At 62.2% G+C, this 14,031-nt stretch overlaps 1 protein-coding gene across 3 annotated transcripts; it reads right to left on the reverse strand.

The window, feature by feature from the left end:
* Positions 1 to 965: 965 nt before the first annotated feature.
* Positions 966 to 11,935, reverse strand: HDGFL2 (HDGF like 2). Of its 3 annotated transcripts, none has more exons than XM_059831773.1 (16): positions 11,864 to 11,935; positions 8,971 to 9,047; positions 8,751 to 8,889; positions 6,713 to 6,892; positions 6,197 to 6,313; positions 5,924 to 5,995; positions 5,535 to 5,682; positions 5,248 to 5,323; positions 4,864 to 5,149; positions 4,053 to 4,147; positions 3,457 to 3,527; positions 3,035 to 3,105; positions 2,453 to 2,554; positions 2,142 to 2,355; positions 1,298 to 1,421; positions 966 to 1,086 (listed from the first exon to the last, which is right to left on the reverse strand). In XM_059831773.1, the coding sequence occupies exons 1-16, from the start codon at positions 11,933 to 11,935 to the stop codon at positions 993 to 995; spliced, it is 1,938 nt and encodes a 645-aa protein (XP_059687756.1). In that variant the 3' UTR covers positions 966 to 992. The 3 variants fall into 3 exon arrangements, with proteins under 3 accessions (XP_059687756.1, XP_059687755.1, XP_059687757.1); XM_059831772.1 differs by having other exon boundaries at positions 966 to 1,089; XM_059831774.1 differs by lacking the exons at positions 8,751 to 8,889; positions 8,971 to 9,047.
* Positions 11,936 to 14,031: the final 2,096 nt, after the last annotated feature.

Genomic DNA, 14,031 nt, shown 5'->3' on the forward strand with positions numbered 1-14,031 from the left:
CAGCTCTGGAAAAAAAAGAAAAAAAAAAAAGAAGAATAACCCTCTCCCCAGGGCCGAGTTACAGCAACAGCAGCCTCAAAGCGGGGTCGGAGCATCCTCCCTCTGCCATGGCGCAAACAGGACTTGAGGACGCAGCGTCTGGTTGAGCTGGGAACATCTTTATTTTACATGTACAAAAGCTTCGGATCTTTGCAAAAAGAGCAGACAGACAGACAGACAAAGATGCTGCCCAGCACAAGGCAGGATGCTGCCATGGTTCAGTCCCTCCCTAGCCGAAATAGGAGAGTACACATTTTTTTACTGGTTTTACCCCCAAAGCTGGTGCCCAGCTCTGCTGCCTCCCCTGGAGCAGAGGGACCTGGCTCCAGCATCCGCCACCGGCCGGAGAGAAGGTGATGGTGGGGAACGGGGCTGGGAGCAGCCCCCACGGCCGAGGCAGAGCCCAGCACAGGCGCCGGAAAATCAAGCAGAAAGCAGCCCGGTTTGGCTGTCCCACTCCCCTCGCCGGGGCCCAGGAGGGACAGGGACACCCATGGGTGCCTGGTCCTGGCTCGTGGGGAGGGCCAGGGCCAGAGGGAAAGAGGGGGATCCGTGGGGGCGTTTTCCAGTCCCAGCCCCGGGCAGGGGGCTGCTCCTGCCCTCCCCTTGTCACAGTCAGCGATGTCTCAAGAAACAAGACACTAGGGCTCCTTGTGTTTTCATTAAAAAACCCTTTATATTCATTTCATGTCGGTTGAAATCACAAGAAATTAGGTGGGAGGGAAAAACAAAACAAAACGAAAAACAAAAAAAAAAAAAGAGGGGACAAATACAGACAACCAGCACAGCCTCCCCCCCCACGGTCGGTGCTTTCGCGGGGCCGGGGGCACAGGACAAGACCTAGGACATCAGCTACTGCGTGACTTAGTGAAGTAACTCAAGCAGGGGACAAGGCAGAGGTCGGTCTCCCTTCGCGGCCCCTCCGCCTCCTCCTCCGGGCGGGAGCTGCTTCCTCAGCTCTCCTCCGCGTCATCCACAGCCTCTGACTCCCCGCGAGCCCTCTCCCGCTCCAGCCCGGCTCGCTCGGCCTTGGGATAGTCCTGCACGCTGCTGGGGGAGAGCACAGGCATCTCAGCGAGCGTCTCCCCTGCCCTGCCCACGGCAGCCCCTCTCCCACGCTCCAGGATCCTTCCCAAGCCGGGAAAAGCCCCACACAACCCACGAGACACCCCAGATCATCCATGCGACAGCCCAGCTTGGACGTGCATCAGATCCAGGGGAGCTCCTGAGCCCCCAGCTCTGCCCCTCGCACGCTCACTTGTTGTGGGTCTCCTCGGCGGACGCCTCCGCCTCTCCGGCTCCTGGCCCTTGGCTTTTGTCCTTCTCCTCTGTGCCCTCCGCTTTTTGGGACAGGGATTCACCATTCACAGGACCCGACAAGTCTAAAGGGAAGAGAGAGGCTCAGACACCCAAGTTCCCATGGCGGACCTCGTCCACTCTGACCCACGAGGGGCTGGGCAAGGCGAGGACCCACAGCCACAGGTCGTCCCCATCCAGGGAAGGGACACCCAGCTGAGACCGAGGGGACCCCAGGTCTGGCTTGACCCCGATAGCTACGAGAAGGACCCCAAAGACTCCAACCCCAAGCCCAGAGGAGGTGTCAGAGCGGATTTTCCCCACCGGCTCCTCCGGGAAGGCTCTTGCAGCACCACCAGGACACCCCCAGGCAGGGACCCAGGCACAGCGGTGGAAGATCCCAGTCACCAGCTGCCTGCGCAAGAGCCTGAACCAGCGTCCAAGGGCGTCTCCACATTCCTCCGTCTCCCCGGTGCCTTAGACCAACGCTCAAGCTGGCAGCCAGGAGCCGTCCTGGCCCAAAAAGCAGCCCAGAGGCACCCAAAGCCAGGGTGTGGGCGTCGAGGTTTGCCCTCTGCTCTCACTGCCGCAAGCATTCGATATTCAGTCCTTTCCCACTCTTGGCACTCCAGCAAACAAGAGACTGGAGATGCCACGCGTGGCTGCCGATCCCCTCCACTACCAAGGCCAAGAGCCACCCCTGTTCATGTCCCCAGTGCGACGGGATGTGCCCTGAGAAGGGCCCTGGGATCGCTACGTGCCCGGACAGAGCAGGGAACCACCCTGAGACGTGCAAGGAGCGTTACCAGCGTTCGTCTCCTCTTCCCCCTTCTCATTCCGTGTCTCCCCTCCCGACAGCTTCTCCTGGCCTTTCTCCGCCTCCCCCTTGTCCTTCTCAGGCCCGGCTTTGTTGGCTTTCTGGATCGCCTCCATCTTTGGTCCCAGGACGCGCGACTTCAACCGGGTGTAGACTTCGGCAGCTTTCTCCATCACGTCCTTGTTTGCTTTGTAGCGACGGATCTGCACCAGAAAAAGGGAGGAGGGACGCCCTTAGAGCTGGGGTGACCCAAGCAGGCTCCTCGCTCCCTCCAGGCAGGGCCTCAGCCCTCTGCCCTACCTTTTTCAGCGTAGCCACCACATCGGTGTGCTTCTGGAGGATGTGGGAGGTGACCTGGAGCGTGCCCAGCTCCTCTAGCGCATTCAGACACCGCTTGATGTCCTGCAAGGATGGCACCAAGATCAGAAGCTGTCTAGAAGTCTCTCTGCAGGGAGGGGGATAAACTGGGAATCTGCGGGGTCATCATCCACCAAACCTTTGCGGAGTTTTGGCCAAGCTCTGGATCCCATCTCAAGGGAGAAACCCAGCCCTGCGGGCAGCACGGCAGCTCTCCACCCCAACTCCTCTAGCCCGGTTCAGGTACGCTCCCCCCAAGTGAGAGGACAGCCACCCCCAGGCCACGGGGACAGGAAGGGGTGGCAAGGGACAGGGAGGCAGCCCCCTCTGCCAGCTCCCCGTGGGCACCCGGGGCACTGCTGCATGGAGCACGGTCCCCTAATGCCACCCAGCATCCAGAAAGGGAAGAGGAGGCTCAGCTAGGCTGAGCACCCCCAGGTATCGCAGCTGGGCAAGGCTCAGGCATGGCCGAGGACACGACGAGCAGGGACCTCCCAGGCCAGGCCAACGCTCTCAGGCACTCACCGGGTTATCCACCTTCAGGGCAAACTTGATCTCGCTGTGAAGTTTCTGAAGTTTCTCTTCGACTGTGGGCTCTGGAGCAGCAAGAGAGACAGGTCGAGGCATCAGGTCAGCGGAGGAGAGCACAGCACTGCCCGGAGCCCGGGACCTCTCCCCCAGCAAGGGTTTGGTTTCCTCCTGCACCTCCGAGGTGGCCCCAGGGGCCTCTCTGCAGAGGATGGGTTGGGGTGTGCCATGATTGGGAGGGGACGTATACAGGGAAGCTGTCTCTGCACACCCTGTAAATACTTTCCAACACGACCATAGCAGTGCTGGGAAGGGCCCTGTGGGAAAGATCCCTCCCCTCCTTCGGGATGGGGGAACCAACCCTGGATCCCTTCTCTCCTTCTCCTCCCCTCTGTGATGGCAAACAACGGCTCTCTCACCTTTTTTCTTCTCCATCCTCCTTTCGGGGATTGGGTCAGATTTCTTGCGGCCTCGTTCCACTTTCAAAGGTCTGTGGGAGGAAAAGGAAAGAGGTAAGATCATTCAGGTGAAACCACCCACTTGCCGCTGGGCTAACAAGAAGGGTGACGGCACACATCGCCTCATCCCCCCCGGCCTGCCCTACGGCTCGAGCCAGGCAGCAGAGCCCTGCCACGCTCCACCCACGCTTTCACACACATCTCCCAGCTCGCAAGCAGACAAGAGCCCTGAGACAGCAGCTCCCCCATGCCCCAGCTTCCCGGGACTGCAGAAAGGGAGAGCCCCAAAGCGATACCCCAAGGATCTTCCCCTGGGAGAGGGAAAACAGCAGGGAAGCTCAGCCTGGTGCCCCCTGACACCTCCTCCAGCACGTTCAGCTCCAGGAGACAGGAGGGAACAGCCTGGCCCCTCCACGGGTGCTGCTGGCCCAGGGGCAGCTCCACGGGGAGCCCCATCCCCACCCCGGGGTGTCAGCTGGGGAGGGCTGAGCAGCAGCAGAGGATCGGCCCTGTCCCCAGAGGAAGAAAGCGCCGATGCAAGGAGGGGAGATGCTGACTTGTTCCGTGGTTTCTCCTCTGCTCGGCCCCTCTTCTCCTTCTGATTCGGTTTCCTTGACAACTCCGAGGGCTGCTTCTTCGCCGGCTTCTTTACCTTGGAGGAGAGAACAATGCAGGCGAGAGAGGCAGAGCCCTCCCCGCTGCGGGAGGGAGACACTGCCACGGCTGGGCACGATCCAGCACCCATCACACCACTGCTGAGAGCCGGTTTGGGTGCAGGGCCATCCCCCTCAGGCGATAAAAAAGGGCTCGGATTGCAGCACAGCGGTGTGCTGCTCCAAAAGTAAATATCCTGGTACCTCAAGTGGCCCAGCCAGCCTGCAGCACCCAACTGGCAGACAGACCCATGTGTCCTTCAAGACCTCAAGGTCTACGGGCTGTTTTCTTGGCTCCCCCTCCACAGGGAGGAACTCGCCAGGCTAAAAAGGCGACCTCGCCTCTGACCACGGGCAGTGTGGCTCCTAAGAGCCCTCTGCAACCCTTCCCTGTGCTTCAGCCGAATCCGGCTGGTGCTCCCCCAGGCTCCGGGGAGGGCAGCGAAGCAAATCCGATGACTGTGGTGGGAGGGAGAGCATTGTGGAGATGCAAGACCCACAGCTGGATGGGGCATGCTGGGTCAGGGAAAGAGCTCCCATTTGCAAGGCATGGATGCGCCTACGAACAGGACCCTTCCCAGTGCTCCGTGGGCCACCCCAGGGTAACGCAAGACCGAGACAGCAGATCCCTGCCACTCCTGGAGGTCTCTGATGAGCTGACAGGGAGATGACGGGCTGCCTGTTTGTCCCCAGCTCCCCACGGCTCTGTACTCACCTCTTTCTCCAGCTCCAGTTCAGAGTCCGAGGAGGACGGGGCCTTGGCCCGGCCTTTCCGGCCCTTTTTGGCCACTTCATCCTCTGCACTGCTGTCTGAGTCCGAGTGCATCTCCTCGCCCTTCTCCACTTTCTCCTTCCTTTTCTCTTTCTCCTCCTTCTCCTGCTCCCGGAGTCGACGGATCTCTTCCTCCTGCTCCCTCTTCCTCTTCTCCTCCAGCTCCCGCCGCCGTTCCTCATCTCGCCTCTTCCACTCGCTGATGCGGTCCACGTCGCTATCGCTATCGCTGCAAAGGACAGAGCGCGCTTGGACCCCTTGTGCGGAGGGGCAGCGGGTGACCCTTCAGCCCAGCCCTGAGGGTGACAGTGTCCCAGCTGATCTCACCTGTCGCTGCTGGAGCTGGTCGGGACACGCTCAGGCTTCGGTTTCCTGCCACGGGGCTTGGGAGGGGGCTTCTCAGCTGCAAGACAATGGGGAGATGTTCAGCAGGAGCCCTGGTTGTCCCTCTGTTAAAACAGCCCCAAATCAGGGGGGCAGAGGGCTGTTCAGATATGGGCTGGAAGGTGTCCTCAACAGAAGGGGACCCCAGAGCCTCAGAAGCCCCCAGCCTCACATGCTCTCCAGTCCCCTGAGGAAGCCAGCAGTGGTGGAAGAAGCTTCCTTGGCGTTACCTGGCTTCCTGCCCCGTGGAGCCTTCTTCACAGACACATCCGAGTCTGAATCAGAGTTGGAGTCCGACTTGGTCATGTCCACAGTCGCGTTTCCCATTTCTGAATCCGAGTCCGCTTTGGAGTCTGAGTCGGAGCCGGACTCCACTTTCTGCAGGCACAGGGTGGGGTTGGACCGGGGCAGTGGCAGCGGCTCAGCAGTGTGCCCCAAAACACAGCAGCACGGGGCACAACCGCATCACTGAGGCATCAGGGAGGTCCCTCCTAGCGCTGAACCTACACCCAGCCCATGGCAGAGCCCTGCCACCCCCTGCTCCCCCCTCCAGGCAGCACAGACCCCAGACTCCTCTCCAGCCTCCCTCACACAGCACTGCAAACTAAGGGTCTTTTACCTTCTTCTTCCTCCCTGCTGCCGGCATCCTCCGGGGAGCCCTGGCCACTGGCTTCTTCTCAGGAGTGAAGTCCTGGAGGAAAACACAGATAGGAAGAAATGGGGAACAGTCTCATGATGCTTTCAGAAGCCAGTCAGGTTCCCTCAAGCCACTGTCCCCCCAGACAGCGCTGCTCTTCCTTCCAGCCATGTTCCCCACAGCACTGCTCCTCCTCCAGCCCCTTCCCCACTGCCCTGCCAGCCTCCATACAAGTGTATCCCAAAACCCTCTCACCTGGTCACTGTTTTTTTCTGACTCGGAAGATGTTTCTGAGTTCTCCTCTTCTGTCAGGGAGGGGCTGCCCTGATCCAGGTCACTGGAGGATTTCCGAGGCCGTTTTGCCACTGGCACCTGATATCCAAGAAGTGAGAATGTGAGAGAAGCCCACTCGCCCTCCACCCCGAACAGAAAGCCAATGCTTGCCAGGAACTCTTCCCGACTGGCCCTGCAAGAACAGCCACGTGCACTCAGAAGAGCCGTGCAGCTCCTGTCTGGAAAGCACACCAGGACTTGGCCATCCCACCACCTCACAGACAAGACGAGACAGCTGCGAGACCCCCAAACACGTGCTGAACCCCATTTCCCACTGGAGAATCCAGAGGGAGTTGGTTTCTTCACCACCTCCTGCCATGGTGGGTTTGACATGCTGCATGGTGGACGAAAGCTCAGTGGTGGACCCAATGACTGCGCCCTCCTGACCAGGACACCCTCCTGTCCCGGCTGCGTGGAACCACCTCAGCCCACACTCACTTTCATAGCCAGCGATTTTCGCTTGAGCCCGCTGTGGTCGCTGCCTCGATCCGAGTCCTCATCACTTTCCATTTTCTCTGTGGCGACTGCAGCCATGGCAGCATCTTCCTCATCGTCACCTGCATCACTTCCCCCCATCGGGTCATTTTCGGGAACATCGCTGTCCGAGGAGCTCGCAGGCTAAAGGTAGCGGAGACAAGAGCTGTGTTACCACCCCGAGGGGCCTGCAGCTTATCAGGGGGGAGAGGAGAAGGGGCACAAAAGGGAGACAAGCGATGGACCGCAGCGCTGAACAGAGAAGCGTGTGTGCAGAGGAGCGTGGGGCAGCCTCCCCTCCCGGCACAGAACCCTTCAGCATGGCTCTGGGGCAGGGGGAGAATGTGACCAGCCCTTCAACGAGGACGCTCAGTCGACCCCCTTCTAATTCTCCTGCACCCCCTTCCCAAGGCCCCTCACGCACCACCCCGAGACCACCAGCAACACCTTCCCTCTGGATACCCCAGCTCGGCTTCCACCCGCTGCTGCCACCTTGCTCCCCTCTTCCCCTGATCCTCGCACCCTGGAGAAGCCTCGACCTGACAGCCCCTCCCAGGTGAGCGGACCCCAGCCCTCCTCTGCCCTAACGGCGCCAGACAAGCGGGGCTGGGTGCCTCGGTTCAGCCTCTCCTCCGGCGTCAGAGAGTGGCCGTTCTCCTCCGGTGGGCTGTCCGCCAGCCCTCAACTCGGGTCAGGCCTCTTCCTTCTTAGATGGCTTCACCCCACAGCACATCGCACAGCTTCCCCATGGGAAAGGTCCACACAAGAAGTCCAGCGTGGTGGCAACTGCTCTTCCCAGTTAGGATGTCCTGTGTCCTGCTCCCTCACTCCCACGTAGGGAAGACCTCCTGGCTTCTCACCAGCCCATCATGAGGTTCCTCAGGCAAGGACATCGCCCTCAAGGGGTTTCCTAGAGCTGGGATTCTTCCAATGCTGGAGCCTTCCTGCTGGAAAGCCTCTCCTTGTCCTTGACTGTTCCTGGCACCTCCTTCATTTAGGGCTTAAAACCAAAAGACCTCTACTTCAGTCTCTTCTGCTCCTCCAGGCATTTTGGCCACAAAAGACAATTGGCGTTGGTGAACCCTCAGCCTTGCTGGGGCCGCTGGTGTCACCTCAGTCCCTCAATCACAGCCGGTCCTGCACCAACAGGTTTCTTATCCCTGCCGGGACAAAGCATGTGCTGCCTCCCTCATCATCACCAACCTCCCGCCCAACAAGCTGAAGTTGTTCTCCAGGTTTTCAAGCATCTCCATGGTCTCACCTTACCCTACGTCTGCAGTCTTGGGTCCGACCATCTCCCACAGCTACTCCAACCACATTCTCTCTCCTGCACTGGCAGCGGCACAGCCGGGGGGGCTCATTCCCTGAGCCTGCCTACCTCTAGACCACCTTGTCCTTGTAGCTCACCTTAAAAACCTTCCTCTGCCTCTTCAGACCAACTGCCTATGAAGCTGCTTTGGACGCCTTCTTTGAAGATCGCTATACAATAAATTGTATCACACAATTATGGTTACGAAATGCCCACGCAAGCAATTGACAGCAAAGAGCCATCTCCTGGCCTGCTCTGAAGCCGGCTGAAGGAGCAGCCCAGCGGCTTTTGGCTCAGGACCTCAGAAATGGATGAAGAGGGGGATTGCCCAACACTCCACGCACAGGTCTGGGAGCCAGGGACGAGCAAGCCTCAAGTTCTCGCTCTGACAATGAAATCCTCCACGGTTTTGGGCAAGCGGCACAAAGCACATCCCCAGTTCCACCTTGAAGATGGGGCAAAGGTATCTTCCTCCAGAGGAGGAGGAGGAGGGCTGACTCCCTCAGGAAGGGAGAGGGCAGGGAAGGGAAGCTACCGCAACCCTGAGAAAGCTGATCTGCGAGCTGGAAGCACGTAGGCACCGTAGCAATGAGAAGCAGAAAAAGGAGGAGAGCAACTCGGAGGAAAGGAGAGATGGAGGCGCTGGCAGCCCACGTCCTCGCTGCCCCCCCGCCACGCGAGGCCCGCACTCACCGGAGGGGCACTGTAACTGGCGTGAGGGTTGTTCTGGATTTCCCACAATCCCTCGTTGAAGCCTTTTCTCTTGTTTGGTTTCCCATATTTGTCCTTATATTTTTCGTAAGGGAAGAGATCTTTAGGGCCCAAGAAGGCGCTGGAGAGAAACAAAGCAGAGGTGAGCCCGGAGCAGAGGCAGCAGGGCAAAGCCCAGAGAGGGGAGCGAGGCAGCGCTTACGTCTCGTGGGTGCCGAAGAAGAAGATGGGGTACTTGTTCGGTGGGGGTTTCACAGCGCCGTCCGCGATGTCATCGATCTGAAAGGAAACCCAAAGCAGGAGGTGGTCAGAGAGAGCGGCTTGAGCATGTCCTCTGCGAGGCACGTCAGCCCCGGCTAGCAGCGTCGGCCTCCGGCACCCGCACCCGCTTGGAGGCAAGCATGGCAAGAAAGCACCCTGACGGGGACCTTGCTACGCACAAGAGTCCCACTGCGGCATCAGGGCCCGGCGGGATCTCTAGAAGAGTAACAGAAGGGATCCGGCATGGACGCTCTACGGCTAGAGCTCGGCGCGAGGTCGTCTCTCCACCGCCAGGCTCAACGCCCAGGGAAACGCGGGCCTTGTGCTACTCCCCAGAGATCCATCGCACGAGCCACCTCGGGGGGGGACGCCCGAGGGAAGCCCCCTCCAGCCCAGGGTGGGGGGCGATTGCTCCAACAGGGCGGCCTGAGGGTCCTTCCTGGCTGGAGACCGGCCGCAGGAAAAGCCCCGCTGCCAGCGGGACGCGTGGGCCACCCCGTCTTCTTCCCACGTGCCGGCTCCAGCGCCCGTCTGTCCGCTCCACGTGGTCTGGGCTGCGGGCAGAGCCGCAGGTGGGAGCCTCAGGGTGCGCAGGGGCTGCCCCGCGTGCTGGGGAGGTCTTCGGGGCAGGAGGGAGCCGTCCCCAAAAGAGCAAGCGAGCTAAAGCAGGAGGGGCTGCAGACGCCGGCAGCGCGAGGGCTCTCCTGGAAGGACCGAGTCCTCTCGGCGCCAGGCCAGCCACGACAGCGCAGGGATGGCATCCTAGATCTCACGGCGTGGTGCGGCCAAGCATCGTCGTCTCCAGCACCCTGAGCCTCCCCGGTACCTGCTGGCCCCGATCCCGCACGGTTTCCACCTGCCAGTCTCTTGCCATCAGACACCTTCAGCGGACGAACCTGCCTCGCCCTCAGCTGCCGCCGGGGACCACCGCAGACCCCCATCCGAGCCCCCAAGCCACCTCGTGCTCCCCCAGTGAGCACGTCCTACACCGGCCCCCACTCTGCCCGCTCCTCCAGGACTCCTCCAGGCACCACCACGGCACAACGCTGTCACCCGGCCGGCGGGACCAGTTGTCCCCCACCACACGCACTCCATTGCCCCATCCGCACCCCCCAAACTGCACCGGCACCCTCCGACCCTGCACCTCACGAGCACTCAGCTGCAGCCCCCCGCACGCGTCACACCCAGGCGCTGTCCCCAGCATGTGTGTGTGTCCCGTCCTCAACAAGGGACACAGACCCGGGCCCCAGCTCTGTCCCCACCCAGTGGAGGACAGAGGGTGGGTGACACCCGGGCTGGGAAGGGGAATGAGGGGGGGTCTCCGCAGGGGCAGGGTCCTGCTGGGCAGTGGGAGGATGAGGATGGAGGACGAAGGGCAGAACTCCTCTGGAGTGCTGGGGCAGGGGCTGGGCTGTGAGGGACACCCCCACGGGGTCAGGGTGCCTGGAGCACCAGGGTCCTGGGGTGCAGCAGGGGAGGGGGTCTGTGGGCAGGGGGGTGGCAGAGGTCACCCCAGCGGGAGAGAGGGTCCCCAGGCCAGGGGTCCTGGTGGGTGAAGCAGTACTGAGGCCCTGTGCGGTTACCCCAAGGGGTCAGGATCTCCCCTGGGTACAGGTCCAAAGGGAGGGCTCAGGGTGCCATTGGGGCAGGAGGGGGGTCCCCCTGCACGGGGTTGTCAAACACCCTCATGGTGAGGGGTGCCCCAGGTCTCCCCCGTCTCTTGCCAGGTACAGGCACCAGTGTGGGACCCCCCATTTCACCCTCGGTGTGGGTGCCAGTATGGGACCCCCAGCCTGGTGCCGGATCCCCTCCCAGCACAATTGCCAGCACAGGACCCCAATTCCAGCCCTGCACCCCCATCCTGATCTTGGTTTCTCCATCCTGCTACAGGTGCCAACATGGCACACCCCTCCCAGGATCAAACCCCAGATCCAGTATGGGTGCTGGTGTGGGACCACTCATCCCAGTGCAGGACCCCGTCCCGGTACTGGGCTCCCATCCCGGCATGGGTGCCCATACAGGATCTCTGTGCCAGTACTGAGCCCTCATCCCAGGATGGGTGCAGACATGGGATCCCCCATTCTGGAACTGGACTCCCCATTCCCGTACCAGTTCCCCATCCCAGTATGGGTGCTGGAATGGGGCCTCCCATGCCAGTACAGGACCCCCCGTCCTGGTACCAGGTCCCCATCCCAGTACAGGTGCCGGTACGAGAGCTCCCATCCTGATACAGGACGTCCCAACCGGTACAGGTGCTGGGATGGGACTCCCCATCCCAGTATGGGTGCTGGTACAGGTCCCTCATGCTGGTACTGAGTCCGTATCCCAGGACAGATACCGATATGAGTCCCCCATCCCGGAATGGGACACCCCATGCTGATACCGGGTCCCTATCCCGGTATGGGACCTCCCATCCTGGTACGGGATGCTCCATGCCGCTACCAGCTCCGCATCCCGGAATGGGTGCCGTTATGGGATCCCCATCCCAGTATGGGTGCTGGTACAGGTCCCTCATGCCGCTACCGGGCCCCCACCTCGGGACAGGTGCTGGTACCAGGTTCCCCGTCCCGGTACAAGAGCCCCCATGCCGGTACCGGGTCCCCATCCCAGAACAGGTACCGTTATGGGATCTGCATCCCGGTACGGGCCCCTCATCCCGGGACAGGAGCCGGTGGGGGCCCCCATCCCGGCACCGGCCTCCCATCCCGCTACGGGTGCCGGTACGGGATCTCCATCCCGCTACGGGATCTCCAGGCCGGGCCGGGCCTCCCTCCCCGCTGCGTCCGCCCGCCCGCCCGGTGCGTCCCCCCGCCGGCGCGGTCCCGCGGTCTCACCCGGGCCGGCCAGTGCGGGTACCCCTTCATCTTGGCGAAGACGAGGTCTCCGGGCTTGAAGCTGTGCGGCATGGCGGCCGCGGGGCGGGGCGGCGGCGGCGGAGGCCCAGGCCGCGGGCAGCACCGGGCAGCGGGGCGGGGACGGCCCGGCCCGCAGGATGTCCCGCCCCCGCCCGCAGCGCCAGCTCCCGCTGGCTCGGCGCCGCGTCGCTCCGTCGTCTCGCCCAATGAGAGCGAGGCCAAGGCACTGCGAGATAACGGGATTGGACCGCGCCGCCAGAGGCGCCGAGGCGGGGGGCGCTGAGGGGCGTGGCCAGAGGGGCGGGGGAGGGTGCCGGGGCCGGGGCCGGGGGGGGCGTGTTTGGGGTGAGGGGCGGGGGGGGCCAAGGCTGTGTCGTGGGGGCCAGGGCTATAGGGAGGGGGCTGTGGAGGGGGGGCCAGGGGCTGTGGGGTGGGGGCCAGGGCTATAGGGTGTGGGATGGGGCTGTAGGGTGGGGACCAGGCCTGCAGGGTGTGGGTCAGGGCTATAGGGAGGGGGCTGTGGGGTGGGGGCTAGGGGCTCTGGGGTGAGGGACAGGGCTACAGGGTGGGGGACAGGACTGTAGGGTATGGGTCAGGGCTATAGGGTGTGGGTCAGGGCTATAGGGTATGGGACAGGGCTATAGGGTGTGGGTCGGGGCTATAGGGTATGGGACAGGGCTATAGGGTGTGGGTCAGGGCTATAGGGTATGGGTCAGGGCTATAGGGTGTGGGTCAGGGCTATAGGGTATGGGACAGGGCTATAGGGTGTGGGTCGGGGCTATAGGGTATGGGACAGGGCTATAGGGTGTGGGTCAGGGCTATAGGGTATGGGTCAGGGCTATAGGGTATGGGACAGGGCTATAGGGAGGGGGCTGTGGGGTGGGGGCCAGGGGCTGTGGGGTGAGGGACAGGGCTATAGGGTGGGGGCCAGGCCTGCAGGGTGTGGGTCAGGGCTATAGGGAGGGGGCTGTGGGGTGGGGGCTAGGGGCTCTGGGGTGAGGGACAGGGCTACAGGGTGGGGGACAGGACTGTAGGGTATGGGTCAGGGCTATAGGGTGTGGGACGGGGCTATAGGGTGTGGGTCAGGGCTATAGGGTGTGGGTCAGGGCTATAGGGTATGGGACGGGGCTATAGGGTGTGGGTCAGGGCTATAGGGTATGGGACAGGGCTATAGGGTGTGGGTCAGGGCTATAGGGTATGAGTCAGGGCTATAGAGAGGGGACCGTGTGGTGGGGGCCAGGGGCTGTGGGGTGAGGGACAGGGCTACAGGGAGGGGGACAGAGCTATAGGGTGGGGGTCAGGGCTATAGGGTATGGGTCAGGGCTATAGGGTGTGGGTCAGGGCTATAGGGTATGGGACGGGGCTATAGGGTGTGGGTCAGGGCTATAGGGAGGGGGCCAGGGGCTGGGCCAGGCTGCGCAGCCGGGTTAGCGGCTGTAGGGACAGGGAGGACAAGCCGGGCCCTGGGGCAGGGGGGACACGAGGGACTTCAGGGTGGGGGGGGGGTTTGCACCCGAGGGCGAGCTCTGACCCTGCCCTGTCCACCGCCACCACCTTGCCCCCCCAGCCTGGGGACACGGCTCCGTCGCTGCACGGGCTCGGAGCCCCCGCCAGAGTCGGCCGGTGCCACCGGCTCCAGCCGGGGCCTCCTTCCCCTGGGGCCGAGGGGTCATCCCGGTGGGACCGGGCCCCGTCTGGCTGGGGAGGGTGGGAAGTGTCCCCGGGACGAGGACAGGGCCACCAGCGAGAGTGGGAGTGCGACCTGCTTTACCTACCTTTGGTTTTAAAACTTGAACGCAAGCCAGCTAAGGCGGAGCAAAACAGTGTCAAGAGCCTGCCTGGAAGCTTGCCTGGTTTTTAAACCTGGTTTTAACCCAATCTGGTTTCTCTGCGAGGTCATGGAAACGCAAATGGTTTGCTGCCCGCGCCGGGTTCACAGTCTGACGTCGAAGTGGCTGCGTGTGATTTGGTGGCAGCCGGAGCTTCCAGCACCCAGCAAGAGCCAGGTGGATACAAAACACAAACCATGCTTGGCGGAGAAATTATTTACAGGGCTATTGTGGCTCTGGGGGAAGGCGAGACGGGATAAACTCAATGATCTTAAAGGTCTTTTCCAACCTAAATGATTCTATGAACCATAGGCAGTG

Source organism: Gavia stellata, chromosome 32, assembly GCF_030936135.1.
Source record: "Gavia stellata isolate bGavSte3 chromosome 32, bGavSte3.hap2, whole genome shotgun sequence".
NCBI lineage: Eukaryota > Metazoa > Chordata > Aves > Gaviiformes > Gaviidae > Gavia > Gavia stellata.